The sequence below is a fragment of the Apiospora hydei genome, assembly GCF_038363865.1.
Source record: "Apiospora hydei strain CBS 114990 chromosome Unknown utg000007l_segment0_segment0, whole genome shotgun sequence".
NCBI classification, from domain to species: Eukaryota; Fungi; Ascomycota; class Sordariomycetes; order Amphisphaeriales; family Apiosporaceae; genus Apiospora; species Apiospora hydei.
Genome location: NW_027117366.1, coordinates 1,273,929 through 1,300,301, shown reverse-complemented (window position 1 = coordinate 1,300,301; position 26,373 = coordinate 1,273,929). Strand labels below are relative to the sequence as shown.

Below are 26,373 nucleotides of genomic sequence, written 5' to 3'. Positions count from 1 at the left end.
GTAGACTGGGATAATACATATCCAGAATAGGGGTAATCACATCTGGTACGTAACAACTATTGTAGCTAACCCCCGGGTTAGTATTGGCGAAACAAATCCGCATTATCATTATCAAAACAAAATTGTAGACCGAAAAGGTTCATTCTCTATTCGTGCCAATCTATCTCTGCGGTATTTGAATAAATACTACATTACATAGTAATAAAGATCCTCAGCTTTCAGATATGTACTCAGTGGCCCTTTCCGGCATCAGAACCAATCATGGAGATACCCATCCGCCAACGCTGAATCAGTTCACAGGACCCCGGCTCGTCTCCAGATATAGCTGGCGCCGCCAAAACAAGCCGTGACCCCCGTGAACACGATAAGACCTCCATACCCCGAACCGTAACCGCCAGCCGCGCGTCCGAGCCAGGGAAGCCCGTCCAAGAGTCCCTCGCTGAGGGGCCCCGAGACCACATTGCCGATCCCGCGGCCGGCCGCGAGCCAGGCAAAGACCATGCTCGTATCGACGGGCCCGTACTTTTTCTTACCGCTGCCGCTGCCGCTGCCGCTGCCGTTATGATGGTCGTTGGCATCCGTCGACATGTCTGTACAGTCAGCAGCAGCAGCAGCATCGTCGCTAGCCGCGGCCTTCTCCATGACGGCGCGCATGATGCCCGGCCAGGCCGAGGTGTGTAGGACCCGGCGAAGAGGCCGTACAGGAGACAGAAGGCGTAGAGGGCCGGCAGCGAGGAGGCAAGGCCCCAGACCAGAAACACGCAGAGCACGGCGCCTACTGTCGACAGCAAGATGCACGTCGTGACGTGCAGGCGGTCCGTCAGCGAGCCCATGGCGACGCAGCCCACGACCGAGGCCACGTTGACCAGGAGCACCGTCGTGGCGGACGGGAGCGACCCGGAGGCGAAGACGCTGCGGGCGTAGGTGGGGAGGTAAATCGCTGGGAAGAAAGGGGCTTGTCAGCAACATCACTCATTTATCGATTTCCTTATGCGGATGCTGAAATGGCATGTGGGATAGAGTTGGGAAAGAAAAAGAAAATAGGGGCTAAAGAAGTCTTCAACTAGCAGTGGGACATGTTGATAGCGGTGTGAGTAGTTTGTCGGACGGCCAGGAATCTTGATACCAGGGGTGAAAATAAAGTGTAAGTGTACGAATATTATCATCAAAACTCACCTGGAAGGAAGAACCCGGTAGCCTCAAGGATGTTGGCCGACTGGTATATCAAGAACGAAGGCAGCAACAGGAACTTGAAGTTGAACGGCCGGGCCTTGTTGGCCGCCGTGTTCCTAGAGACCGGCACGCGCGGCTTGATGAAGAAAGCCAGGGGCGCCGTAATCGCGAACAGGACGCCGGCCCAGAGGCGCAGCGTGGTCTGGTACCCGAGCGAGCGCAGCAGGGCCTCGAAGAGCAAGGGCAGCACGACGCCCGCGATGCCGGTGCCGCTCCACATGATGCCGTAGGCGAGGCCCTTGCGGCGGACGAACCACTCGTCCAGGTAGAGGATGCAGGGGGCGTACGCGATGCCGCCGCCAATGGCGTAGAGGCAGCCCTGGCACGCGATGAGCTGGGGTACCGTGGTGCAGAAGGACGACGCTGCGAGCGAGATGCTCATGATAAAGAGGCCCACGATCGGGGTCCAGCGTGCCCAGCGCGCGAAGATGCGGCAGAGGCCGAAGGTGAGGGGCGCCGTCAGGTACATGAGGCCCATGGCGCAGGTGCCGATGACGGAGATGTTGGGAGAGCCCTCGAATGGCGCGTGGGTGGAGTAGTAGTCCTGGAAGATGCCGAAGGCGAAGGGAAAGCCTTTGCGTACTGTTAGTTAAGGGGCTGCCATATATGATGGATGGGCAGGAAACTCGTACCCCAAACAAGTGCTTCGATGGCCCATGAGGCCGCCAGGAAGAGGTAGGCATCTTTACCCCTATCGACAGGCGGGAGCCTATCAACATGCGCAAGAGTTATGTGGTCTGGTTCTTGCTGTATAGATATCTGGCTTTCCTGAGCCGAGCTGTCTTCGAGTTGTCTGTCGGGCAGAGGTCTCGCGACCGCAACCAACTCAGTCGGTGTAGATGACATGGCTCGCCCCTTGACCTGAAACGCAGCAACACAGAACTCACACGGTCAGTCAAGACCCAGAACCGATGACCAAGGAGTAAACAGGAGCAGCTTGAGATAGAAGAGATTCATTTTCGCAAGCATGGTATCTTGTGACCTGTTTAAAGTTATATATTAGCCCATTCGTAGCATCCGATAAAGGAGCTCCATCCAGCCTACTAATTTGGTAGCGCTGATGGGCACTGAGCCTATCCTACTTACTTCAGTTGGCGTGTTTACCCATGGCCGCGCCCTTCCGATGGAGTATGTAAATACTACGGCGGAGATTAGTGGAGTAGCGCACTCGCAGCGGATCTCTCTCTCGCTTATAGACGGCTTTTGGCTCTACGCCATGTTGTTCGCAGTTGCTGTAAACCTGTGCTTGACTTCAGCCCAGTCCATATCACAACCTGTCCAGCCCCAAAGCCGTGAAGAAATGCGCAAGCAAGGAATAAGTAAAATCACCGAAAGCCGAAACTTTCTTGCACGGTGCTGGAGGATATGTCAATAATTGCATAATATATTGATAAAAAGGGCTGACCGAGTATAAAATCAGTCGATCGTGAGCTGATTGCCTCTCTACAGTGGACGCCATAACTCCACGCCGTCCCAATGAAAACTTGTACATCTCCTCACGCCAGGCTTCGTCCATTGGCGTTGTGGCTGACATTGCTCGCGTGTGCTATCAGGAATTTGCAACAAGTCAAGGCAAACTTGCAGGCCTTTGTCCAGCTGTCGTCGTTGGCAATCCCAAGTTTGATGCTAAAGTGCCCTATCCTGTCGTCGCCAATCTTGTCACCTTCAATCTTGTAGGGTAGATCCAAGGGCGAGGTTATATACTCACCCTGGTCGTTGACTTTTCGTGTCTCATGGTTGACGAAAGCCCCGAGCTGCCGCACCAGTTCGAGGAAAGCCACCATTGCCGTGTCAAACTTGCGATGCCACAGCAGGTTCAGGGGCAGATCCCCCGAAGAGAAGAGGTCGAGGACTTGCTTTTTAGGGGCGGGAGGAGGGCCGCCTCGAGACCCCAAGCGACTAGACGATGGAGAGGGGTGGTCATAACGGATAATCTTGGACGTCGAGCCCATAGGCAGGGGGTCGTAGCCGTCAAATTTGTAGCCCAGTTTGTCGGCGACTGTAACTACAAGTAGTAATGCTTGTCCCCAGGCCGCGTTGATCTCGGGCCATTCGACTGGTTTGGCCGATGATCGACCAAGTCTGAGACCGTTGATGGTGGCAAAGTTACCGTCGTGGTGTATAGAAAAGGTGTCGTTATAGACGTTTGCTCGCTGCAATTTAGTAAGCAGCTGAGAGTCGTGGTCAAACTTGGAGTTGATGCTATCCCTCTCGTTCTGGAAGTATGAGAGCTTAGTGCCAAACGAGTTGCGCTCTCTCCAAAATTCCTCCTCCTCTGCATCGAGATTTCTTGATTCTTCCTCCAGAGTGGCCATTTCTCGGTCAAGAACCTCTTGCTCGTGCTCCAGCTTGATGAGTCTGTTCAAGGCCTCTTCCTGATCTCTTTGGGCCTTCTCCATGGCCTTTTCCGAGGCAGATATATCTTCTTCTGATGGGACATCAGCCTGGACTTGCTTGAGGTAGTCGGCGAACATGTTTCTCTCCTTGATGGTGCTATCCAGCCTCTTCTGCAGCCCGTCGACAAGCATGTCGGTGCATTCGACACATACCGGATGGTCGATATCGGAACGGGCAGAGAGGATCTCGAAGAGCTTGTTGATGCGCTCGGCTTCGTGGGGTTTGGCCGTGCTTGCCATGGCGCCTGAACCATTCGATAACGAAGACTGCCGACGCTGCTGGGGGCTAGAGTGGTGTTCGTGCGAGGGCGTGAGTTTTGGAGGGGCAAGTTGCGACTCGGTCAATAGGATGAAAGACCCATCACTACGGTGAGCGGTTCCCTGCTTCTTAAACAAGGAGTTGGTAGCGTTCTTGGAGATCCGGTCGTAGAACCCTCGTCGTTCGGCTTCCTGGGGGTACGAAGGTGGTGTGACAGTTGGCCGCTTGGATTGTTGTTGCGACGAGGCAGCTATTTGCAAAGTCAGTCACAGTCTGAACGGTTGCTTTGCAGGAATTAGGCCAGAGTCAAAGGGAAAACAAGGCAGGCCGGACAGGAATGACGGGAACAAACCTATGAGCAAATCATATGCGGCCGGGTTAAGCTCTGACAACGAGTTGTCGAGCTTAAGAGGCGTGCGACACTTCTGACAATACATGGTCGCTGCAGTCCATACTAGACGTTGGTTGCGATGATGCCGTTGCAGGGCGACTCTTGCCGAAAGTTGGTCAGGGCCAGTATGTCGCGAGCATGTTAGACTGTGATGTAGTGGGTGAAAGACAATACCTAGGCTATGTAGCTTCTAATGATAAGCAATGTCGCGATGGTGACTCCAGAGTCCAGACTAGCAGCTCTTTGTCGAACATAAGGTTGAGGCTTGGGAAGTGCATGTGCATCCCGGAATGGCGCAACGTCACAACCCCCACCAACCCTTTTTTAGCAGGCAGCAGGTAGCCCCAGCAGCTGATACGCTGGTACCACTTCACTGTAAATCGGCCATATTAGTGGCTCGTGAGCTGAACCTGGTGGGTTTAGCGATGGAGAGATGCTGCATGTGCCCCCATACTTTTAGAGAGTCTGTCCATCGAATCAATTGTATTGACATTGAGGCGAGTCCAATGTTGATTTTGCGACCGTCCCAGCAACCACGGGTTGTATCTATTCCCTACCATGCCATCACCCCTGGTCACCTAGACCGATTGTTCCAATGCGCTCTGGTGGGCAGAGGAGCAATGAGCCTCGTGGTGTATATACTTCCTTCTTTTCTCTTTTCATCGTGACGCGGAATCGTTTGCGCCGGACCTGGTAATCACCACAGCAACGACAGTATGGAGCCGCCTGCAAAGCGACACAAGGTCGGCCAACCACCACCACGCGACGACCCTCACAACGAGGCCAACGACGACGAGCTGTCTTTTGCACCCGGGAGAATTCGAGGCTCGACAGGACCCTCTCTACGAGCTGGATAAGAGCAGAGCAAAGGCCGTCTTCAAGCTCAAGTCCCGCTTCGAGTCCATCTTCGACAAGTACGAAAGGGACTTCGATGGCGAGGAGACGAGATCAATCTGCACACCGGCGAAGTCATAATCAACAATGGCCATCTACAATCTCTCGAGGACGAGCAAGACAAAGAAGACCTGTCGGCCGACGAGGAAGAGGAGGAGCGCATACTACAGAACAAGAATCCATCCTCCACGTCAACATCCTTTACCTCTGGGCATTCGACGCCAAACAATGCTGCACTGCAGCTGCAAAGCAACTGGGTGCCACCCCCAATACCTGATACCGGCTTCCCAAGTTTTCCAGGCTTATCGACAACACCAGCGCACCACTATGGGATGCCGCACCCTTTGCGGCCTTCGGCCCGGCTCCGGTAGACCCCATGTGGCAGACCCCGGAGCTTCAGATGGGCGGCCCCCAAGGTCATCTTGGTCTTTTTGGAAACGCATATCTCGGACAAATGAACCCCTTTCAAAGTGGCTATGGGGGTGGAATCGGCCGTCTGCTAAATCGCGGAGTCCCGAGGAGGATCGCTACCGCAGCAGAACTCGCCGTGAGGAGCCGGCAAGATGCATTTCTTGGGGAAGAGCTTGCGGAGGAGGAGGGAAGTGATGAAAATGGTCTGTCAGGCGTCTCCAAAGAAGGCGGCAGGCCTAAACAACTCCCACTAGATTCCTCAAAGCAGAAAGCACAGGAGCGCAACTCGATTCCTTCTGCTACGACATCAAAGGGGTACTTTCCCAAAGATGATCCAATCAAAAAGGGCGGTGCCACTACAACTGAAAACGTCCTGTCAGAAAGCATCAGAAAGCCTAGAGCTTCTGACAAGACTCTGGTCGAAGATGTCACTTCTGCAGGGTCTCTAGAGTCTCAAGCGCAACAGGAAGAACATTCTGTATCGAGGAACAAGGCAGTACAACCTGTGGAAATAACAGATGATAGCCATGCACCTAAGCATAGTTCTTCCTTCGTGATCGAATTGCAGTCGGCACCTGGAGGAGTTATACCTCAGAAGCAGTTGATCGCAAAGAAGATACGCAGGGAAGAACGATCGCAAGGGGTAGAAGAAGACATAACAGAAGGTTCCCAGGGCCGGCGCTCTGGGCGACCACGGGTAAAGCCTGAGTTCTACGGTAACGTCTCTTGGCTGAAGACGAGAAGACCCAAGCCTGACATGGAGACATTGCTGGACTCAGATCCAAACGGGGAAGACCATACGCCATTCGAGGAATCAGAAGACCTGCCAGACGTTGACATGGCTTTTGCAGATGCCCCAAACTATGAAAACCCCATGACTGAGGAGGCAATTTTGGATACATCAGAGGACCTTCAGCCTGGCGACGTTGGAAACAAGGCTTTCATCGAGGCAGCGGAAAGCATTTTCCTTTCACGGTCCAACGATGCCACCGAATCACCCGAGTTGGCTCCTGAATCAATATTCGATCGGCCATCGGAGCTACAGCTACCAGCGCCAGTCGGCAGTGAGCCAACCAAAGCCATCCAGCAAGGGGAATCCTTCTTCAGGAATCACATAGACCCATCGTACAACTTCTCAGACGACGAAGATGAGTTTGATGGCCCGGAGCTTCCAAAGTCGCCCGTGGGAGGAGAGCCCGGCCCTCGGAAAGCTCGGAGGCCGAAGGCCTGGGACTAGCTTCCCACAATTGCAACAATGGAATTGTGACAGTACCGGAAGCCGAGGAAAGCATAGAGATCCCGGCTATTCAGGATGAAGAGGTGCAACCAGTGGAATCGCCGTCAACGACGACGACAGTAGAGACATCGAAGTTCTCGCGGATACCGGTGTCCGAAGCAAACCATGGCGAGACAGACGAGGAGAATGCTCAAACTACAAGCCCGGAGATTCTTGTAGACCGAACCGCGATCGCAGCGGACAGCGCATCAGACCGAGGAGCGAGCTTGAGAGAACAAGAACGAGACTCTTCGGGTCATACAGCAGCGCAAGAAGTCCTACATGACTCTTCTCCGCCTCCGGGCCCCGAGCTTCCCCCATCGCCATCGCTGTCTCGGTCCATAGCTAAACCGCGACGACCCCTCGCGAAACCCGCTGCTGCATCGCCTCGGACCCCGAAAAAGAAGACGAAGAAGCGCTCGCTTAATGACGATAGTGCCAGCGGACAAGGAGACAAAACGAAGACGACGAAATCTACCGCTACCACTTCTGAGACCAAACGCCTCACGTCGTCGGCCAAGAGACACGCCCTAGCCTCTCTTATCCCCGACAACTCGGACGACGAGGACGAGATCAGTATCCTCGCTCACACGCCGACCTCCTCGAGGCACGCAGAAGCGCCATTCTCATCGTCGCCCTTACGCAACAACACTGGCGAGCCCTTCACGCCGTCGCACAGAGGGGCCCGCAACCGCAGCAGCCTGGGATCCTCCGTCGCGGCGGCACGGCGCACCGAGTCACGATACGCACCCGCCACCGACTCGAGAGCACTGGCAGGCCACTCGTCGTCTGCTGCAAGACGGAGGAGCAGCAAAGCGGACTATCGCTCGACGGCGGCAAAGACCAAGACCACGGCATTCAGCTCGCCTTTGCTCCAACGCGTGCTCAAGACGCCTCGGACAGTTCGGAGATACCACCATCCATCGTTTACGGAAGAAGAAGGCCTGGTCCGTACACCGGGCGGGACCATGAGACGATGTGGCGTCGACGGGTTTGTATGTGACCGCGATTTCTGCCTGACGTGCTGTAAATAGTCGAAGAAAGATGCAGTGAGTGCACTTTCTGCCATGCCTAGATATGCCCTTTGCGGACTGTTCATACCTACCTATATATATATAAGAGCCATGAAGGTATAGAAGTAGCTTAATAACAGTCGGGCTGTATCCCATATTGGGGGCTTTAAAGTGGTCTTTTCAGGGGCCCCCTGGATTATAACCCGAAGGAAAGTTATGTTGACAAAGTACTCGATTACTTGAAGATCTTCTAGGACAAGAACCTGTGATTGCAAACAGACCGATCAGGAGTAGATGCATACCGCTATTGGCCTGTAACTTGTTGTCATATGGTTTGACTGGAATGGCGTCCTGTTCCATTCGATATGCATGCCCTTCAAGAGTCCACTACAGATAGGTATGGGTTTAATAAAAAAAGTTCAATTGCATTACCACACTACTAGAGTACGCTTCTTTGTGATGTTCATACTGTGCAGCAGATTCTCTGCCTGCCATTACGCATTGGCCAGCGCTTCGAGGGGCGTTAACAAATACGCGGAAAAAATACCATGTAATGTAATTCTCCTGAAAGCATATTTATTTTTTTGCCTTCGACAGACTGCGCCCAACGCCATACATTGTCCATCCGCATTTGTCCAACAGTTTGCCATCCCCGCAAACTGCCTCACGTAAACGCCTTGGACAGTTTTGTAACTCATCGTCGTGAACAGTCATGCAGGGGCAAACAAATACTCTCGAGTTCCTGTTGAGACCATCCAGGGAAAAGGAAACGGCCGTGGCTGTGAAACCGATTCTTCACAGGGAGGAAGACGCTGAACCGGGTGTGCATCGAGTGTGCTTCAAAAACGATCGACTCCGATCTAACACAATCAAAGATGCCTCATAGTGCTAGTGGCCAGTGGGGTATCTCGAGAAGAAGTGGCCTAGAACGAAACCGGAGATTTCTTCATGATCATCGTCAAAGCAGCCTCTCAGGATGCGGAGCTCACGGGCGCTCCGTTGAGGTAGTTCGTCAAAGTGGCCTCATCACGGATAGGGGCGAAATAGGGGTGGGCCATGGCCTCCTTGGCAGTCAGACGCTCCTGAGAATGACATTAGCGAAACTGTTTACATAAGACAAATGGTGTTCTGCTGGTTCTTACCTGGTGGTCGTATCGAAGTAGCTTATCGAGGAAATCGATAGCCTCGTTGCTGACGAAGCGTTGGTTCTCGCCGTTGACAAAGCTGTGCCAAGGTTTCTTTTGGAAGCGGCCCAGGATGTCGTCGTATTGGGGATCAAGCTCGATCTCGTACTTGTCAAGATAGTCGAACAGGTCATCAGTACCGAGGACCTTGGCTATCTTGACGAGCTGGTCTGAGTTGCTCTGGCCGTGGAAGAAGGGCTCCTTGCGGAAGATCATCGAAGCGAACATGGCACCCAGGCTCCACATATCCAAGCTGTAGTCGTATTCTTGAAAGTCTACTAGCAGCTCGGGTCCCTTAAAGTATCGGGAGGCAACGCGCACATTATACTCAGTACCAGGGTGGTAGAATTCGGCCAGGCCCCAGTCGATGAGACGTAACTAGAAATCATGTGAGCTGAAGAGACCGCAGAAAGACAGATGAAGGACGTACCTTTCGGTTCTCATGATCGATCATAACGTTATGAGGTTTGACGTCTCTGTGCATGATGCCCTTGCTGTGGCAGAAATCGAGAGCCTTGAGAAGCTCGAAGATGTAGTAGCGTACATCGATGTCGTTGAACTTGGGGTAGAGGCTCCGGAAGTCTGTGTTGTTGACGTACTCGAAGATGAGTGACGGAGTCTTGCTCTGCACAATAGCGGTAGAGATACCTGTTAGCCAATTGCCACCAACACATTCCGAGCGGAGAAATAAGCTCATCCACATCCATAATCTCCATGGCATTGCACCTCGGTGTAACGGAGGCAGAAGATACTATAGTTGTGTATGCCGGAGCCCAGAAGCAGATTTACTAATGAGAATTCTCACCTGGCTATCTCGAACAACATCAAGCAGAGCAACAATATTGGGACCGCCGGACAGATTCTGCAGAATCTTGATTTCTCGCTTGATCTTCTTCTTCTTGACCGGCTTCAGGACCTTGATAACACACTTTTGGTAGTTAACAATGTTGATGCCCTCGAAGACCTCCGAGTACTTTCCGCGGCCTGTATGTGTAAAAGTCGCACGTTAGCCCAGATCAAGAGTCGAGCGACCGCGGGTTGCTATCATAACAGAGCAACATGTAACCATCGTAGGGTCGGTCGGATGGGTCGTATCACGTACCGATTTTGCGCACGACCTCGTAGTTTTCCAAGACACCCCAGCCTAAAGCAAGATGTTAGCCAGATGTTGTTGGCTCGATGAGCAGGTCGGGCAGCCAGGCCAGAGAAGGTCGGGGCCTGTGGGCGACGACGGGTCGAAGCGCACGTGCGGCCCGACTCGATGGCGCCATCACGACGGGGTGGTTTTGCGACGCGGCATTGCAACTCACTAATATTAACAGAGTCGTAATCCCAATAGCTTCGGGGCATGGTCTGGTTGTAGTCTGCGTAGACTCGGGCCATGATTGCGGCTTGGTGGTGGCGCTCACCACGATGCGGATCGAATCGGATGTTGTTGACGAGCGAGACGGGCCAGCCAGGACAGGGCTGGGACCTGGAGATGGGGGAAAGGAAAGGAATGGAAAGGAGGGCGATGCGCAGCGATGCGATGCGATGCAAACAGGAGAGCTGTTTACCTCGTCGCTTGGCGGAATCTGGGTTGCTGGAAGGAGGGGTGCCGAGCCTTCACGATTGATTTCAAGTTCAGGTTGAACCTTAGGTAAATGTCAGTCAGTCAGTCAGTCAAGCAGGCTTTCTTTCTCTGGACCCGAGCGGACCAGAAGCACCAAACTTGCTTGGTGGGCTGGCTGTGAGATAAGCAAACACCAAGCACCAAGCACCAAGCAGCAGAGCACGGGGAAGGGGCCAGGCCACCCCTCCAACTGTCCAACGGATTCAGTGATCCAGCCTGGGCTCAGCACGGGCGAAATCCGTCAAGTGCGCGCTACTAATAATGTAACTCAACTTGCAGCAGTCTCTACCCCACATCAAATCCGTGCTTTTGGCTAGCACCTACACTACACTAAAGAATTGCACTGCAGGTCAGTAATCAATCCCGCGATTATGCCTGCCCCAGGCGGCCTCCGGTGGATGTTTTATGCAAGGCTGAGAGAGGTAAAGACATATAAAATATATTTGAGTGCCTGGCTTAGAGTGCCTCGTTGTTTTTGGGGCTACAGCGTCTTGTAGCAGACCGTACGATAGCTGACCTCTACGTATCCGCCGACAACCTACAGCACATCACCACAGGTACATACCAACATCAGCTACAAGAGCAAGCATATGCTGCCAAGTAGCGATTCGCAGTTCCCTTCAAGGGGACAGTCTCCAGCAACTCAACTATCGACTTACTAGCCCTCCCTTGCCTGGTACAGTCACTGGTTTCTGTTGAAAGTCTCGGGCCAAAATCCCGGTCGCTGCCAAGGCCGCCTCACCCGCCTCCTACGATATACCAGTTTGAGCTGTTGTTGCAAAAGCTCGAGTCTGCAATCCAAGGCGTTCTTGTGCTACTGATCAGATGTTATGCTTGTCCAGGTACTAGAGAGGGCTTGCCGTTAGTAACGAGATTTCTCAACAAGAAGAATGCATGCATAGTAGATTGGGTCCTGCTATTTCAGAGAGAAGATTAAGTCGACACACGTCCGGTCCTAAGCCAGATAATCACCGGTAAACCAGCTTCAACCGGCCCCGTGCTTTGACTGACCTGGCCAAAACTTCCGTCTAAGGATGACGATAAAAGGTTTCATCATGCGAGGAGAGGCTGGGCAGAATTCACGGAAAAGACGACTGACCTTACTGTGGAGTGTTGTTTGTGTATGTGCTGCGCAATCGTAGTTTCGCCCCCTCCTATTCAGACCGAACGAGGCTATCACTACGCCATCATATCTTGTGAGCGAACAGACGTCGACTTAGTAGTGTTTTCGCGCAATGGCTTTCTCAGTCATCGTATGAGATCTTCCGTCTCTGTGTGGGAGGCCCAACACCGTTACCAGATTCAGCTTGAGGTGCGTCCTCGTAGTCCAGCGAGTCCATTCCCGTCTCGACCTTGTCCCAGGTTCTCTTCCGCAAGTCTGGCTTGACGTTCTTCTTGAACCAGCCAGGCTCGTGTTGCTGGGGATTGTGAGCGGCGTTCCTCGCTTTCTTTCTGTTCTTCCGGGCCTTCTTCCTCTTCACCGCCGCCGAGATGGGCTGGGGCGTGTCGGACTCCAGTTCACCATCTTCACTGCCGGAGGCTTGCTGGCCATCATCTTGCTTGGTGGAGTCCGTATTCGGCGGTCTGTTTTTGGTTTGGCCGGTCTGGGAGTTGGAGCTCTTGGTACCATTGGCTTTCTCGCGCCGTAGAGTCTCGAGCTCGGAATGCCGAAAGATGGCGATCTGTTCGTCGGTCAAAGTACGCTTAACTCCATCGGAATAGTATCCCAAATCATCCTCTTCCTCGCCCACGAAGTATTCGTCATTAGCGTCGTACGTGTCATCTTTTGTTGCTGTTGAGTTCTCAATAAAGTTTGCAGAGAGGTGCTGGAGTGCAGTCAAAGAAAAATGCGCAGCATGAAAGGCTGCTATGTCTGCCTAAAATGTATGCCGATTAGCTACCGGACACCGACCTGTAACTTCAACGCGTGGAGGTAGCTTACTTGAGAGACATTAGGTGGGTTGTTAATAGCAGCGGCCATATTGGCTACTTCAAGAGGGCCGTGGTCACCCGGCACAAGAATTTAGGAAGCATTGGTGGTATTGATGGATGCTGGGCCTGAAGCTGCTTGATGTAAGTAAGATGTTGCTGCTCCAAGTTCAAGTCAGCCTGGCTTGGGTAAGGAAATAAGTCGATGGCAGGGGTCCGAGAAGTGCCCCACTTCAGGTGCGGAATCAGTAGGTAAGTAATTTGAGCCGTACATAGAACAAAGGGGCCTGGATCTCTAACGTACCCTATATACTGTATCATGGATACACACGTAGTAATAGGGATACCGTGAACTGCCCAGTTATTCATTGTTGGCTTGAATTAGGAACCGTGCCCCGCAAATTTTGCTACGCGTTGGGGGATATTTCCAGCGCGGTTGAATTCATTCAAAAGATTGTCCACTAGAGTGGCTTACATATACACAAAAGGCCATGAATTCATGGCAGTCTCGTGCTTCTCCCAACGCCAGGCACAAGAGCAGCGTCGTCTCAAAGTCCCCGGTCCCCTTTAGAACGCCGAAATGCCTAATAGATACGTAGCCGTAGAACGCCGGAGTCCTTACCTCGCTAAGCTTGGTGTCAAGTCATTATAAACCCTATCCTTATAAAACAATTTCCCTCGCATCCTGCAAACGGCCTTCACTTGGGCAATAAGGACACTTGCACTTGTTGTTCTTGCAGAGTCTCTGCAAACTTTCCCGGGCAAGTACATGTCCACAGGGCAGCATCATGGGCGGGTTGGCATCGGTAGTCTGCTCCTTACTGACGGGGCAAACGAAGATAGAGTGATATACCATACTCTTTGGAAGCGGCGTCTCAAAGGCCAGTTCTTGATCCGTGGTCCACTCAGTACCTTTACCCTTGACTTTGTTGAGGAACTTCATAAGCTGCGGCAACGCGATCGAGCCAGCAGTGGCGGCGACGTAGAGGGGAGACTCGGCAGAGAGTCCGAGCAGAGAGCAGAACTCGCGAGTGAATGACGCTGCCACCTCGTCAAATGCGAGCGTGATGTCAAAAATGGCACGGTAAGGCGAGGCTTCCATGTTGGCGGAGTAGACCATAGCGCAGCTGAGCTGCTGGATTTCTCGTAGATGGCGATGTTGAAATCGGCCGAAGTTGTCCCTGGCATACTCCAACGCGCCAGATCGCCCGTTGGCCGGCGTATCGGGCATACCGTTCACCCCTGGGCCCTTGAAGAGCCAAATGAACTGCAATCTGCAGAGCTCAAACTCGAGATTAGAGCCCCTGGCCTCTAGTTCGGCACAGTTGCCCCGCGCCCATGTTATCGCCGGCAGCAAGTCATGTGCTTTCAGAGAAGAGAGGATGGAGTACATGGATGCGAAAGAGGCCTGGAGGGCCTCCGAGTGAAGTGCCGAAAGCTCGGAGGACGGGTCAGAATCCACTATGGGCACATCAGTGGGCGTGGGAGACCGTGGTGATGTTGGCGAGGCAAGTGTAGCCGGAGATAGCTGGGACTGGAACTGCGCCATGGAGTTGTCTTCTTGCGGTTGTGCCTCGCTGATAAAGGTAGATGCGACACCAAACTGCCCTTCCCGCAGCAGGTGCATAGCGATGGCCCGGTTTATGAGGTCCGGATGCGCAGCCATAGGGTCATGCTCTGTGGGCAAAGTGCCCTTGATGACCTTGTCATTTGTAAATGCTTGTTGCAAAGCCTTGCCGAACTTGTTCTGGCCCTTGTGTACACCCTTCAAGTCATCGTTAACAGTCTCCAAGCCTTCCCGAATAGGATTCTGCAGCTTCGTCAAAGTCAGGATGGTCGTGTGAGGGTCGTTGGCTATCGAATTGGAAATCAGTATAACGTCGAGTTCGCCGGGTCCAAGGGCTACCCACCTGATTCCGCCACTCTCTGCCTCGCTTCGGTCAGTAAGTCGATGATCTTGTCGACATCGTCTACTGCATCCGACAGTCTCGCCGACTTGGTGAGCTTCTCGAGCTCCTTTTCCAGCTGTAGCATCGCCATTTCGCCGCTGTGTGTGTAAGTAGTACTGGGAATGTCGTAGGTCGCTCGATCGGTGTTATACAGAGAGATGGGGCGTACGCCATTCACCCTTTGGTGCGCCCGAGGCAAAAGTTCCCGTCTCTATGCAGGAAGTAATCGACGACCTCTTGGGCGAAAAGGATCGAACATAACGGTGTGGACAGGTAGGAATTGTTGAAGCTACTGAATCGACATGCACCGAGATGGGAAAGTATGTCACCGAGGGCGTTGGAGAGTCGGCTGTTGTGCTGCAGGCGTTGTTGATTCCAGACAGCGCTAATGGTGGCGCTCCCTGTGCACGCCTGATGCACCTATCAACTCGAGTTGATTCCACTGTAGGTACCTAACGCTGCTTGCTGTATTCACCCACGTACGCCTCTGTTTCTCATTTGGGCAGCATGACGTGAAGAGGCAAGGGTGCATGTACGTAGAAGTATCTTGACTCACCAATACTGACCTGAACGTATTCTTTAGTAATAACATCGACTGGAGCTATTCTACGTTCTACATATATACTTACGCACTGTCCCGGCAAAGTCCCTTACTGGGAATGACGCATTGAACAAACAGCCATTTCAATGTTGGACATGGCCCCCAACACCCCGCCGAAAGTTAGCGCAGCTTCCACCAAACCAAGTTTGGACTGGACTCTCCTTTGCTGCTAACCTTACTTCTTCCAGGCGGTTTCAACAGGGAAGCTGCCACTGTCGTATTCCGGGTTCAGCTCTTCCACCCACCTGGACACGCACCTTGACCTGAACTACAGGGAATAATACGACCAGACGCCCTCGGGGGTTTAAACCTTCACATGCTTTCAGGGACCTCGGCGAGCTGGGACATACACGGAAAGACTTCATGAAGGTTGGGTAGTTATCTCCAACTTCCTGACGCCCCTTTTTGTCTTCTCGCTCCTCCGTCCAACCGAACCGCAACGGATGTCTTCCCAATAATAATGAATTCGTGTGGGACAACGCAACCGAGTCGCTACGAGGCACAGATTCTCGCAGCAGCCCCGAACCATGGCGTTTCGGTTTCCAATGTCGACGTCCGACCCAAGGATGCATAGAGAGGAGGACCTCACCCTCTTGCGAAAGGCTTCGCAGAAAAACACGAACCTGCGAGTCAGCCCACAGCAACCAGACGGCACGGTCACTCCGGCCCCAGCTCCCGACTCGACGCAAACTATACCAGCTGTCGAGTCTTCTCCGTCCACCGTGTCGCATCGCCGTCGAATTGTCCTTGCGGACCCCGTCGCTTTTAGATACCTCGAGGAAGATCCGTCTGTACATGTCATCGAAAGGAAGAGTGTGCTCCGTGGCTACGAGTTGTATATGGTGGAACAATGGGCGTGCTCCCGCTCGTCGCCTACATTGGTCATAGTGACATATACAGGCGATGAGAAGCACTCGGTCGTGGTCGGCGTTCTTGATGTCCCCCAGGACGAGAGTACTTGGTCTCCTAAGCTGCGGGTATATTTCAAGGCCATCAAGCAGTTCCATGCACGGCCAAAAGGAACTCCCTTGGGGGAGCTGATGTTGACCAACCTGAGCAGCTTCCCTCTGCTCTGACTGTGATACCAGTCCCCGACGGAGACATCAAACTGCATCGTCAAGAGTTCATCGTGAACGAGGACCTTAAACGGCTGGGTTGCTCTGGGCGTTCGGGCATGACGCTTTCTGAGCCAACCCCTGCCGCCAAAGCCAAGTTCCTGCAACTATACAAAACCAATGAGAAGATAACATTTGCCGAAGCAGTTCTTGAATTAGTAAAGCTTTGTCAAGTGGCCCTAATGATTTTTGGCAAACTAGAGCAGGATTACATTGATGGCCTCTTGTGTGATGTGACCGAGACCGCGATTGGGGACTGGTGGACGGAATTTGGAACCGAATACTACAATATTGAGCCTACCGACGGTATCCTTGGCCCGACTACTGTGGCTGCGTTATTGGGTCTTTTGATGGGCGCCCGTAACCGACTCAGCTATTTCGGTGCGCCCATGTCAAAAGACGTATTCGACATCGATGCTACCAAACGGGGAATCAGCTATTTCCAGAAGTACCAAAAGATTGAAAGAAACCGACGACTCGACAGGCAGACACTGCACAAGCTTCATGGCGCCACTGCAAAGGCTGCTGCTGGAGAAGGCTGGGGAGTGCAGAAAGCCGTCAAGTCCACAGTCACAGAGATAGGAGGCAAGAGGGGAGAGCTTGTCCTGGGGATGGTGGGAGGGCGAGATAAAGGGGGTATAGGGGACATCGAAACCCTTGACCTGGAGAGGTTCATCAGTTTGGCTCATGGTGAACGGGCGAAATGGCTCTGGTACGGGAAGCCGAAACGAACAGCAATGGAGCAGCAAGAACGGTCGATGCCAGATTTGCCTAACATGCTTTTTGGTAAAGATGACCAGGCAGATCCGGTTAAGAAGATACACTCTACTCCTTCGGAGGAGGAGCCTGGCGCACGCCGGAAGGAAGACTCTCCGGCCGTCTATTCTGGCACAGTCCCTGGTTCCGCTACCAGCGTTGCCGCCGATAGCCCCGGAGAGAGAGAAGCGCTACGGAGAGGTGTTTTCAAGAGCGTTGCCGGGAAGATGAGCGACGCGCGATCTGGTCTTGGACGCATCAAGGACGCTGTCTCTGGCGCGGGTGGTAGAGGTCATGGCCCCCGTCCTTCTAGAGACGAGTCATCCGGGACGACGGCATATTCAGGGACCGACAGTGGATTTCTCTCACCGACATCGGGCCTAATTGGAAGCCCTACACCTACAGGTATTGGTAGAGCCTTCACCTGGAAGAATAAGCCCGAGGAATATCGAGATGGGTTCAGAAGGGACCTCGAAAACACCTCGTCAGCACCAGTCTCGGTTGGAAGGTTTGAAAAACTGGATTTACTTCCTGAAGGACAACCATCTGTTATCCACGAAGGTGACGGGAAGTTGGTGTTAGATGCAATAGCCCGGCAGTCACAGACGTCAAAGATACGCAATGAGGTCGCCAAACTCGAGACGTCTGTTGCTGGTATGGGAAAGGATAACAGAAGAGATCTTCAAGGCCCTGCGCTAGGAATCGTGAGTCGGCTCGACAGTTCGGTCCTGCAGCTGCACCGAAGACACAGTGTTGCCGGGCTTGAGTCGCAGGCGTCATTGCTCAACGAGAATCGATGGCCCCGCCGACTCTCCTTTGGCGACGCGGAAGAAGCAGTATTGACCTGGACTGAGCTGGCGACTCTGGACAGCGAAGACGAAGATGAAAACGAGGATGATAAGTTTGCCAGCAGTAGACTTGCCAGCCTGGACCGCCAGGCTCAACTCGCCGAGGTCGCGCGCGGCCTGTACATGAACGTCCAAGGCATCGCGCGCCACATGCAGCCCTGGGTCGAGACCAAGGTCGAGTCCATCTCGGCCCTGGACGAGCGCTACGCCGCGCAACAAGAAGAGCTTCAGACCCTATACTACCAGCTCATGGACGCGTACCGGCGCGCCCAGGACAACTCGCAGGAAATGCTGGCCGGCGAGCGCGCGAACCTCACCGAGGCCGTCAAGGACGTCGAGGTCACCATCGCCAAGCTCGAGTACGAGATCAACGCCCTCGTCTCGCGCGTCGCCGACGTCGAGGACGGCGTCGCCCAATTCGAAATCCAGGTCGACGCCGTCGAGCGGCGCGCCGACGAGCTCAAGGCTCAGCTCGAGTCCGAGGGCTGGCTGCACTGGGCTGTCCGGACTTTGACCGGCATAGGGACAGGTCCCAACATTACGCAAGAACCAAGATGATATCCATCATATATAGACATGGCTTGTTTGCGTACCTGGTCCTTTTATTTCTTCTTGTTCTTCTTTTTCTTCTACTTCTCTCCCCTTTGTTTTATAGATGTGGGCCAGCAGCCCCGGTATAGCATAGCCAACGCATGGCAAAATGGTGTTTGGGAAAAACAAAGTCGTGTTAACGACAAGTTTAGTATTATTATTATTATGTTGAAAGCGCAGATACCCACCACCAAGTTTACGGCTGCCGCGATGCGTGACCATTTGGTCTTATAGTTTCTTAGTAATACAATGGCATACATTCTGTCTTCCCGACTTTAACGGCTGTAGCCCCTTGCTTACGGCTGACTACCGAGGATAATATTCTAGAAGCCCTTGCTCTCGTAATATACCCCTACGTCCTTATTTTGTTGAGCTGAAGACTCGGGACCGGTAGGAATGTATATGGGTTTTATATGCACCATGGCATGCTTTCAAATGTGTCGGGTATCTTGAATGTCAGGAATTATAGCTCTGTTTTCGTTTTCGGTATTTACTTCTACGCTCCATCCAAGCCAGTTTATACGAACTGGGCGTAGACAACTCAACGCTCATGTAAATACTTCCAAACGCTTCAAAGAGCCCAGTCCCTGCTCGATATCGTCGCCACTAAATGAACGCTCGTCTAGACTTGTCGTCCAGGTTTTGAAAGCAACACATGGGGAATAAAGCCGTCAGAATTCCGTATAACTCCAAACCATCCCTCTGAAAAAAAATTAAGGGGCTTGAACCAAAAAAATACCAGTCGCTGAACTCCATGGATGGACACGTGCCGGGGTTGGTTCCTGTTTCCCCCTCCACGCTAACCCGCGAGGCTTTCTTTTGACCACTCTTGGTCGGATATCTGTGAGAAAATGCAAAAGGAGAGTCGTGATGATCGTGCGATTTTGTACAGGTAAAGGAATTCTTTATACCCTGCTCACCCGATCATGCTTAATCGATGGTCATCCTGCTGGGTAACGGCTTGACATCGCTCATAGAGTAACTAGCCTGGTCCTTGTCCAGCTCACGCTTGATCGGGTTCTCGAGGTGTTGCTTCAGGCCGGCCCCAAAGTTGAACATGCAAATCATGGCGTTGATGATGGTCAGGACGATGAGAATGATGGTAAGTACGGCGAACGTAGTCAGCGACTTCTTTACCGACTTGTAGAAATCCTTGTGCGTCTCGTCGTAAATTCGAGACAGCTTGAAGATGAAGTAGGCCAGTCCGCCGAGATACAGGATGATAACGCAGATCATGCCCCATTTCCATTCTTTACGAACGAATACTGCTGCCGCCAGCAAGATTGCGATCGTAACGGGTACCGCCGCCGATGTCAGGCCAAATTCGGCATCCGTCTTGCCTCCGACGATAACGAGGAACTGAATCGTGAACCCAAGGAAAAAGAAGAAATCGAACTTCAGAAGTGCGATGTAAACCTGTAGCAAGTCAGCAATGCGTTTTGCTCGCAGTCCAGTGCAATGTGCCATACCTGATAGTACAAGAACCGCTTTTTCATCCGATAGTCAGCTCCTATGTGCTTCAGGATGTCCCAAGCAAACTCTTGGTACAGTTTCCAGGCAATGAAGCCGAGAAGAATGCTGGTAAGGGCCAAGATGCAAGGAACGGCAACCAGGAGAGGCTTGACGTCGGTCCAGAGGTCGGGTTTGGCCATGGCGCTCCGGCTCTTGAGAATGTCGACTGCTTCTTTAATCTGGTCAATCTGGATAGCCGTATATACCAGCAGCGCCAGATTTGCGATGCATAAGCCAATGACTTGAATGGTATTCTTCATGCGCAGTGCATCCCAGCAGAGCAGCAGCACGTAGAGGAAGCCGAAAATGAAGAGAGCCAAGAATGTCGGAATCGTCTTAAGCTGAGACTGGACCTGCTCATCTTTCTGGAAGTTATTTTGAGTCATATCTCGCAGACTGCCTTGGAACTTGACGAAGGTATAGCTGCAACGACATGTTAGCTGCCTGGGAGGTTTGCGAATAGCAACTGGATAAGAAGAACCTACGCCTCAAACACAATGCAGAGAATGGCCTGCAAGAATGCGACGAGCAAGAAGTACCGCGGCCATTTCTTCTGAAATATTTCGCCGGTGCCCTTGACCAGACTCCCACCGCGACTACGCTTGGCCGACGCAGCCATCGTGGGAAAAGCGCTGTTGGACTGCTGTCGGGGTTGCTGCTGGGCGGGATACGGAGGAAATTGGGCGGGCGCCTGTTGTGGTTGCTGGTCGTACTGCGGATATTGCGCGTAGCTGGTTTGCTGTTCAGAAAAGCCCGGATCCATCTCTAGGAGAGAAAGGCGCGGGTTGGGTTGGGAAGCCAGGACGGGCAGTTATAGGAATTGACTCCTCACGTTAAGTTGAGGAGTCGAATCCAATAGAGGATAAAATATACGCTTCCGGGCGATTGATTGGGCGTCGGGAGACGATGTCGCCAAGTGTGAGCTGAGAACCCCGTTGGTTGTTTTGTGTCTCACGTTAGACAGGTTAACGCAGCCAATGTGACGGGCGCTTGACGCTATGGGAGAGGCTAGGTAGGATGCAGAAGAATGTGACGGATGGTATGTTGATGCGCGGGCGCGTCGACCAGGTCCTTCCTGTGACAGAGATGTACGGATTTTCGATGGAAAATATTTCAAGATAGCAAAAGGGGAAGAAAACGAAAGCAACGATGAGTAAGACGACAAAATGGTTCTTGTCGCTGGCCCAATTGCTGAGATGCGAATTAATTAGATGGCCACTTGATGGTTGGGCCGACTGAAACAAGCTGAGGAGTTTGATCCGTAACGAGGGTGATGCCGAAGGATCCAACGGACCAGGGGGTTCGCCAGCTAAGCAAGACCGAACAAGACAAGACACCTAGGAAAGCTGGAAGACCTGCTTCGGGGTTTTTTTTTCTTTTTTTCTTCTTGGGCGTACGAGAATAGCTGTGCACACAGTTGCCCAGGAGATAGTAAGGAACGGGGGGATGATTGATGAGCCTTGGGGTCTCTTGGCCTCGGTCTTGGTGTGAGAGAGATAGAGGGTGGCCCTTAAGCGAGCGGCAAATCCAATGCAGCAATGGTCGTGTTTTCCTTCTTGGTTCGAGATGGGAAGCGTGTACGAACGTCGAGGGTGCGGGAGGGGGGTATGGCCTATCTTTTCTCGACAACCCTTATGCCAATGCCAATGCCAATGATGATGCAATTGGGGGATTGGGGAGGAAGAGGGAGGGATAGGTCGGGGAACGAGTCACGAAAGAGCGGACGTCAGCCTTCGAATGAGGCTATGCATGCAAAGGGGATTTTTTAAAAGATAGTAGCAGAGAGCTGGGGAATTTCACCAAAACAACAAGCCATTCGGGGAGGCTGTGAGAGGAACACTTTGCATGTCACGATTAAAGGCCTGGGAAAAAGGGCTGTGCTGGGTTAATGTTACTGGCCGCGGTCTGGAACTGGGCACTATCAGGGCACTACTAGGCTGCTGCGGACAACAACTGGGCCCGGCCTATCCACTAATATTTCCCCAGGGAACCAAGGGAACGTGGGAAAGTCATCTTGGCAGCCGGTGCTGACGGGCTGGACAAGGGGTGGGAAATAATCAAAATGTATTGAATCGCGAGCGACAGTGTGAAGAGCACGAAATGTGGACTGACTGGCCTGCTTTCTGCTTTCCCGGCCCGACAGTCGCCCATTTGATAGGGGATGGCAGATGGGGGATGCAGGAAGGAAAAATCCCGGGATGGACCGTAGGCTGGACTCGCAAAGGCACTGTGCTGCCCCCGTCCGCGCCTCCTGGCAGTTTCAAGATGCCTTAAGTAGACGCTCCCGTCCTCACAGAGTTACAGTGAGACCCGGAGCTGGCAGGGGCCAAGTATTTCTTGAGAGTGAGTGGTCGTCAGCTGCATTCGCAGATCAAGATTGAAGCTGGAGACGTCCACTTTTCCATTCCAACTTCTTCAGAGCCTTTTCTTCGTCTTCTTCTTACTCGGGTATCACGTCCTTGAGTCGCAATACAACGTTCAAACTTCCTCACGAGGTGCGGTGCATGACGGTGGCCTCTTCCTTGGTTACCCTGGCTTGCTGGCTTTCTGCTTGCTGCTCCCGCTCCGAGCTTACGACCGACAGGACTGGACACGACTGGACAGGACAGGGGCCTCAGCCCAGGGCCTAAGGTGCTTATGTGAGAAGGAGGCCCTGAGATGGAACCCAAAGAAAAGGCAAAACCCCTAAGCTCAGCCAATGGCTTGTCACCTTGCCTATTCCGGTCCAAACCATTGTCACGAGTAGAAAGTCCGTCATCTGGCGTGTCCGACCTGTCAAAACTCTTTCGGTAGAAACAGCCGTGTCCGCCCGTCCAAGTAAAGTACCTCATATCGATTGCCATGAGCAAGATTGCCGATATAGCACAACCTGGAATTCAGGTCGTATTTTCTGATCCTACATAAATAACATTGCAACCAGACCAAACCCAAATGGTATTCCAATAAGTGCCGTCTATCGATTATGGATCTCCATTGGAGGGTTTGATTGCTTCCATTGATTATGATGGGACTGATCTGCCTCCCGACTATTTCGTGCTCGGCATAATCGGCAGTGCAACTATCAATCGAGGTTCAACCGGCTGTGCGGCGGTAAGCAGCTCAGTCCTAGTACTTTGGTGATCAGCCGGTATCACGGAGAAGCCCCTGGGCCAATATTCTCTAGGGGCGGTATACACCGAATAGGGATGTTCCCTGTCAGTGTAGTCCAGTTAAGCCGTTTCAACTCCCAAGAAGCCGGGTAGGAGGTGAGAATTTCAACAGAGGATTGGGACTACTATGTGCATACCGGGGTCGTCGCGGTATTCGTCTCTTAGCCTAGTAATCGGTGTTAGCAGTACAGTAAACATGGCAGTGCGAGTCAGTGTTTGGTTGACTCGCTGTACGTGCTGCATATGTAGCAGTACCTAGAGCATCACCGTTTATAGGTCAGAGGGGACATTATCCATCTGACTACCAGCAATGACACAGCAGCAGCAGCAGCAGATGAGGGACGGCAAATCAATCAATCAACAGATGCGAAAAGAGCAGGATCTTGATACGGATATCCATTTCGCCGCATCGCATCGCATCGCAACGCATCGCAACGCATCAAAACACAAGCCGGCTTTGCAGACCTACTTCTAAAAATGGAAATGAGACATCGTAAAGAGGGCTGATCTAGCGCAAGGGGTGTGTCCTGGTCCAAGCGGTCTATTGCCTGGGTAATGCCCATCATGCGCGGTCCGGCAAGCAGGCAGGATCTCTGGGCATGACTGACATCGATTGAGGAATTGCCCAGAAATGTCTTGGGGACGACTCCTCTGGGCTGACACAGCCTCCCGACGATGTCGTTCGTTTGTCCGTCACGCCATCCACCCGGTCCTTGGCGAAACTAATCGACCATCAAACAACGCAACATCGGACAACTCCTCTGGATGTTATGCGCCGGCGTGCAAGTGCCAGAGACGTGCAAAAGGCGGTTTCTCTAGGTCTTCTAGAATACTGCTTGCTGAGCTTGCCTCACCTTCAGATGTAACAATGACTCGGTCACGTACGGGTATCTTTAGTTGGGTCCCGTCTTGTACATAGTAAGTAAGTGGTGCCGTAGGCCCGTAGGGGGTCTGCCGCTGGGGATTCGGGATTTTAGGGGACCTGTAGCCCTCTCAAGTTGGGCAGTCAGGCTGCGCTACTGTACAGCGATGGGTATTCCCCACATCAAATTGATTTGATCGAGCCAGCCCGCCAGCCAGCCAGCCAACGCGTAGGCGCGCGTCCAACGATGTGCGGCTACGTCAAACGTCGGTAAAATCAATTTCAAGGTGATGCATTTCCGATAGCCTTGTGCGATATCCCGTCCCATTCAGCAGCCCAAAACGCTGAGCAACATAGCCCAACATGATGGACATTGACGAAGAGGACCTCTTGAACAATGTCGCCGCCACTGGCACCATGGACTAGTAAGAAAATCAACCCATGCCCGACCAAGTCTGCGAGGATCGTGGCTCTGACGTAAATCCACCAGCTCCATGTGGCCAGCCTTGTTGCCGCGCATCGTATCACGAATAGAAAAGGTCGGCAACCACGAAACGAGCTCCTGAAAAGGAAAACCTCTCTGGCCCAAGTTACTGACATTGCCCTTGGGCGCGCTGCCAGATCGCCCACGATGACTTTCCCATGCCGCAGATGCCGTCGGCGCCGGCTGCGACGAATGTGACTTCAATGGCGCATCACCCCGCCACGTCCGACTCGGAAGACACCGAGAACTTCCTTGCGCCGCTACCATCCTCGCCTACCGAGCCGCCCAGCACAACGTCCTCGCAAGACACCAACAAGGAAAACACACCCGTGGCCCCGCGGTCGACCGCGCCCACGCTGCCCGCCGCCGCGCCCGCCGCCGCAGAACCGCTGCCGCCCGGCACCGTCCCGCCCCAGGTCACCGCCATGCTGAACGAGATCACGACGACCTTGACGTCTACCTTCCCGACCTACCCGCCGCATTCCATCCAGCGGCTCGCCGAGCTGGTCCTCGCGCCGAAACACCACTACAAGTCGCTGCCAACCTACTTGCACGCCCTGGATCGCGTCGTCCACGTCACATCCGGCCTGAACGTCTATCCGCTGCCCCCGGCCGTCCCCGATGCCTCGAGTATATCGCTCCTGCCCAACGGAGCCACGGACGCCATCTTGCCCTCGCCCTGGGCCGCGCCCGGCAGCGACGAGGCCCTCGGCGGGGCCCTACTGACGCCCATCCCCTGGTTGCAGCACGGCTCGCAGGGCCAAGGGGGCCTATCGCCGACGTCGTCGCAAACTGATTCATCGAGTGCCGCAGGAGACCGCGCAAACGATTCCGAGGGAGAGCTCCGAACCGAGAGCACCGAGACCATTGACGGGCCCAACGGCATGGGCAGCATCGAAACCGTCACGGTCACAGTCAACGGCGTGTCCTCGATGGGCGCGCGCGTCGGCGTCGGCGTCACCCAGGAGAACTCCTCCGCCAAGAACAACGCGCAGGCGTAGTGCCCGTGAGTCAACTCGTACCAACCCACCATATCCACCCTGGGCACTTCCATCAGCAGCAAAATACTCAACAACAGCAGCAGCAACAACTGGACCAGGACCAGGACCAGGACTCGGGCCCACAGGAGGACCAGGCTGGAGGTAGCGTCTCCCCGTCCACCACGGCGACCTTGGCAGACGACTCTCCGGCGGCCTCGGAGGCCAAAGAGGGCGTTGAGGAAGACGCTGCCGCCGAACCTGTATCAGACCGCGCCGAGGACGAAAGGCCCCATGCCCGCGGCCCCGAGGAGATCGGCGCCGAAGACATGGGCCCGCAGCGCGAAAGCAGCTCCTCGGCGAACTACGGCGGCGGAGCCGGCCTGGACATGCACGGCATCGACGTCGAGGCCGCGGTCGGACGCAAGGCGACCGAGACGCGCACGTCACCCGACACCGCCTCTCACGGCCACCGTTACGCCCGACGCAGACGACGCCGACAATGCTACAGCGACGGCGGAAAAGGACGACGGCGACGAGATGGAGGGCGTCGAGTCTGCCGCTGCCTTCGCCACCGAGAAAGCGCGGTCGCCGACGCCCAAGCGGGAGGCCGGGAACGACCTCGAGGGCACGAGCAAGAAACTTAAGGGGGATCCCGATAAGGGCACGTCGCCCAAAGAGGAGGAAGAAGCCAAGGCCAATGAAGAAGAGGCTGCGAAGACCAACGCTTAGGGGTATGTGGGCATTCGGAGTCGAGTTCTGGGAGATCGGCACTTCTTATGAGTCCTGGGTGAGGGTTTTGTTCCCTGAGAAAGGGGGCTGTCGTTCGACGGTTTGGCAAGCAAGTCTGGGTTGTGGCTGTTGCGCTTCAGCTGATGATGAGAGAAAGAGGACGAGAAGGAAGCCCGTGTAAAAATAGTCTAAATGTTGA

At 53.6% G+C, this 26,373-nt stretch overlaps 9 protein-coding genes across 9 annotated transcripts; 3 read left to right on the top strand and 6 right to left on the bottom strand.

Annotated features, from left to right (window-relative positions):
* Positions 1-294: 294 nt before the first annotated feature.
* Positions 295-2,079, bottom strand: PG997_009478 (Major facilitator superfamily transporter; the record flags this gene model as incomplete). Its single annotated transcript, XM_066813793.1, has 3 exons — positions 295-971; positions 1,177-1,806; positions 1,866-2,079. 3 exons carry the CDS (start codon positions 2,077-2,079, stop codon positions 295-297), a joined length of 1,521 nt encoding a protein of 506 aa, XP_066665755.1.
* Positions 2,080-2,729: 650 nt separating this feature from the next.
* PG997_009477 (vacuolar protein sorting-associated protein 33) lies at positions 2,730-4,325 on the bottom strand (the record flags this gene model as incomplete). The annotated part of the gene is made up of 2 exons (XM_066813792.1): positions 2,730-4,138; positions 4,241-4,325. The coding sequence occupies 2 exons, from the start codon at positions 4,323-4,325 to the stop codon at positions 2,730-2,732; spliced, it is 1,494 nt and encodes a 497-aa protein (XP_066665754.1).
* Positions 4,326-4,995: 670 nt separating this feature from the next.
* Positions 4,996-7,894, top strand: PG997_009476 (uncharacterized protein; the record flags this gene model as incomplete). Its single annotated transcript, XM_066813791.1, is given in 5 exon segments — positions 4,996-5,078; positions 5,114-5,178; positions 5,195-5,430; positions 5,466-6,767; positions 6,803-7,894. The coding sequence occupies 5 exon segments, from the start codon at positions 4,996-4,998 to the stop codon at positions 7,892-7,894; spliced, it is 2,778 nt and encodes a 925-aa protein (XP_066665753.1).
* Positions 7,895-8,844: 950 nt separating this feature from the next.
* On the bottom strand, positions 8,845-10,440 carry PG997_009475 (uncharacterized protein; the record flags this gene model as incomplete). The annotated part of the gene is made up of 6 exons (XM_066813790.1): positions 8,845-8,955; positions 9,016-9,435; positions 9,488-9,808; positions 9,863-10,041; positions 10,160-10,201; positions 10,368-10,440. The coding sequence occupies 6 exons, from the start codon at positions 10,438-10,440 to the stop codon at positions 8,845-8,847; spliced, it is 1,146 nt and encodes a 381-aa protein (XP_066665752.1).
* Positions 10,441-11,913: 1,473 nt separating this feature from the next.
* PG997_009474 (uncharacterized protein) lies at positions 11,914-12,650 on the bottom strand (the record flags this gene model as incomplete). Its single annotated transcript, XM_066813789.1, has 2 exons — positions 11,914-12,495; positions 12,612-12,650. The coding sequence occupies 2 exons, from the start codon at positions 12,648-12,650 to the stop codon at positions 11,914-11,916; spliced, it is 621 nt and encodes a 206-aa protein (XP_066665751.1).
* Positions 12,651-13,259: 609 nt separating this feature from the next.
* On the bottom strand, positions 13,260-14,638 carry PG997_009473 (uncharacterized protein; the record flags this gene model as incomplete). Its single annotated transcript, XM_066813788.1, has 2 exons — positions 13,260-14,452; positions 14,509-14,638. 2 exons carry the CDS (start codon positions 14,636-14,638, stop codon positions 13,260-13,262), a joined length of 1,323 nt encoding a protein of 440 aa, XP_066665750.1.
* Positions 14,639-15,675: 1,037 nt separating this feature from the next.
* On the top strand, positions 15,676-18,425 carry PG997_009472 (sin3 complex subunit protein; the record flags this gene model as incomplete). The annotated part of the gene is made up of 2 exons (XM_066813787.1): positions 15,676-16,125; positions 16,209-18,425. 2 exons carry the CDS (start codon positions 15,676-15,678, stop codon positions 18,423-18,425), a joined length of 2,667 nt encoding a protein of 888 aa, XP_066665749.1.
* Positions 18,426-19,388: 963 nt separating this feature from the next.
* PG997_009471 (uncharacterized protein) lies at positions 19,389-20,733 on the bottom strand (the record flags this gene model as incomplete). The annotated part of the gene is made up of 3 exons (XM_066813786.1): positions 19,389-19,874; positions 19,928-20,393; positions 20,456-20,733. 3 exons carry the CDS (start codon positions 20,731-20,733, stop codon positions 19,389-19,391), a joined length of 1,230 nt encoding a protein of 409 aa, XP_066665748.1.
* Positions 20,734-24,344: 3,611 nt separating this feature from the next.
* PG997_009470 (uncharacterized protein) lies at positions 24,345-26,174 on the top strand (the record flags this gene model as incomplete). Its single annotated transcript, XM_066813785.1, has 5 exons — positions 24,345-24,406; positions 24,472-24,520; positions 24,603-25,462; positions 25,612-25,916; positions 25,954-26,174. 5 exons carry the CDS (start codon positions 24,345-24,347, stop codon positions 26,172-26,174), a joined length of 1,497 nt encoding a protein of 498 aa, XP_066665747.1.
* Positions 26,175-26,373: the final 199 nt, after the last annotated feature.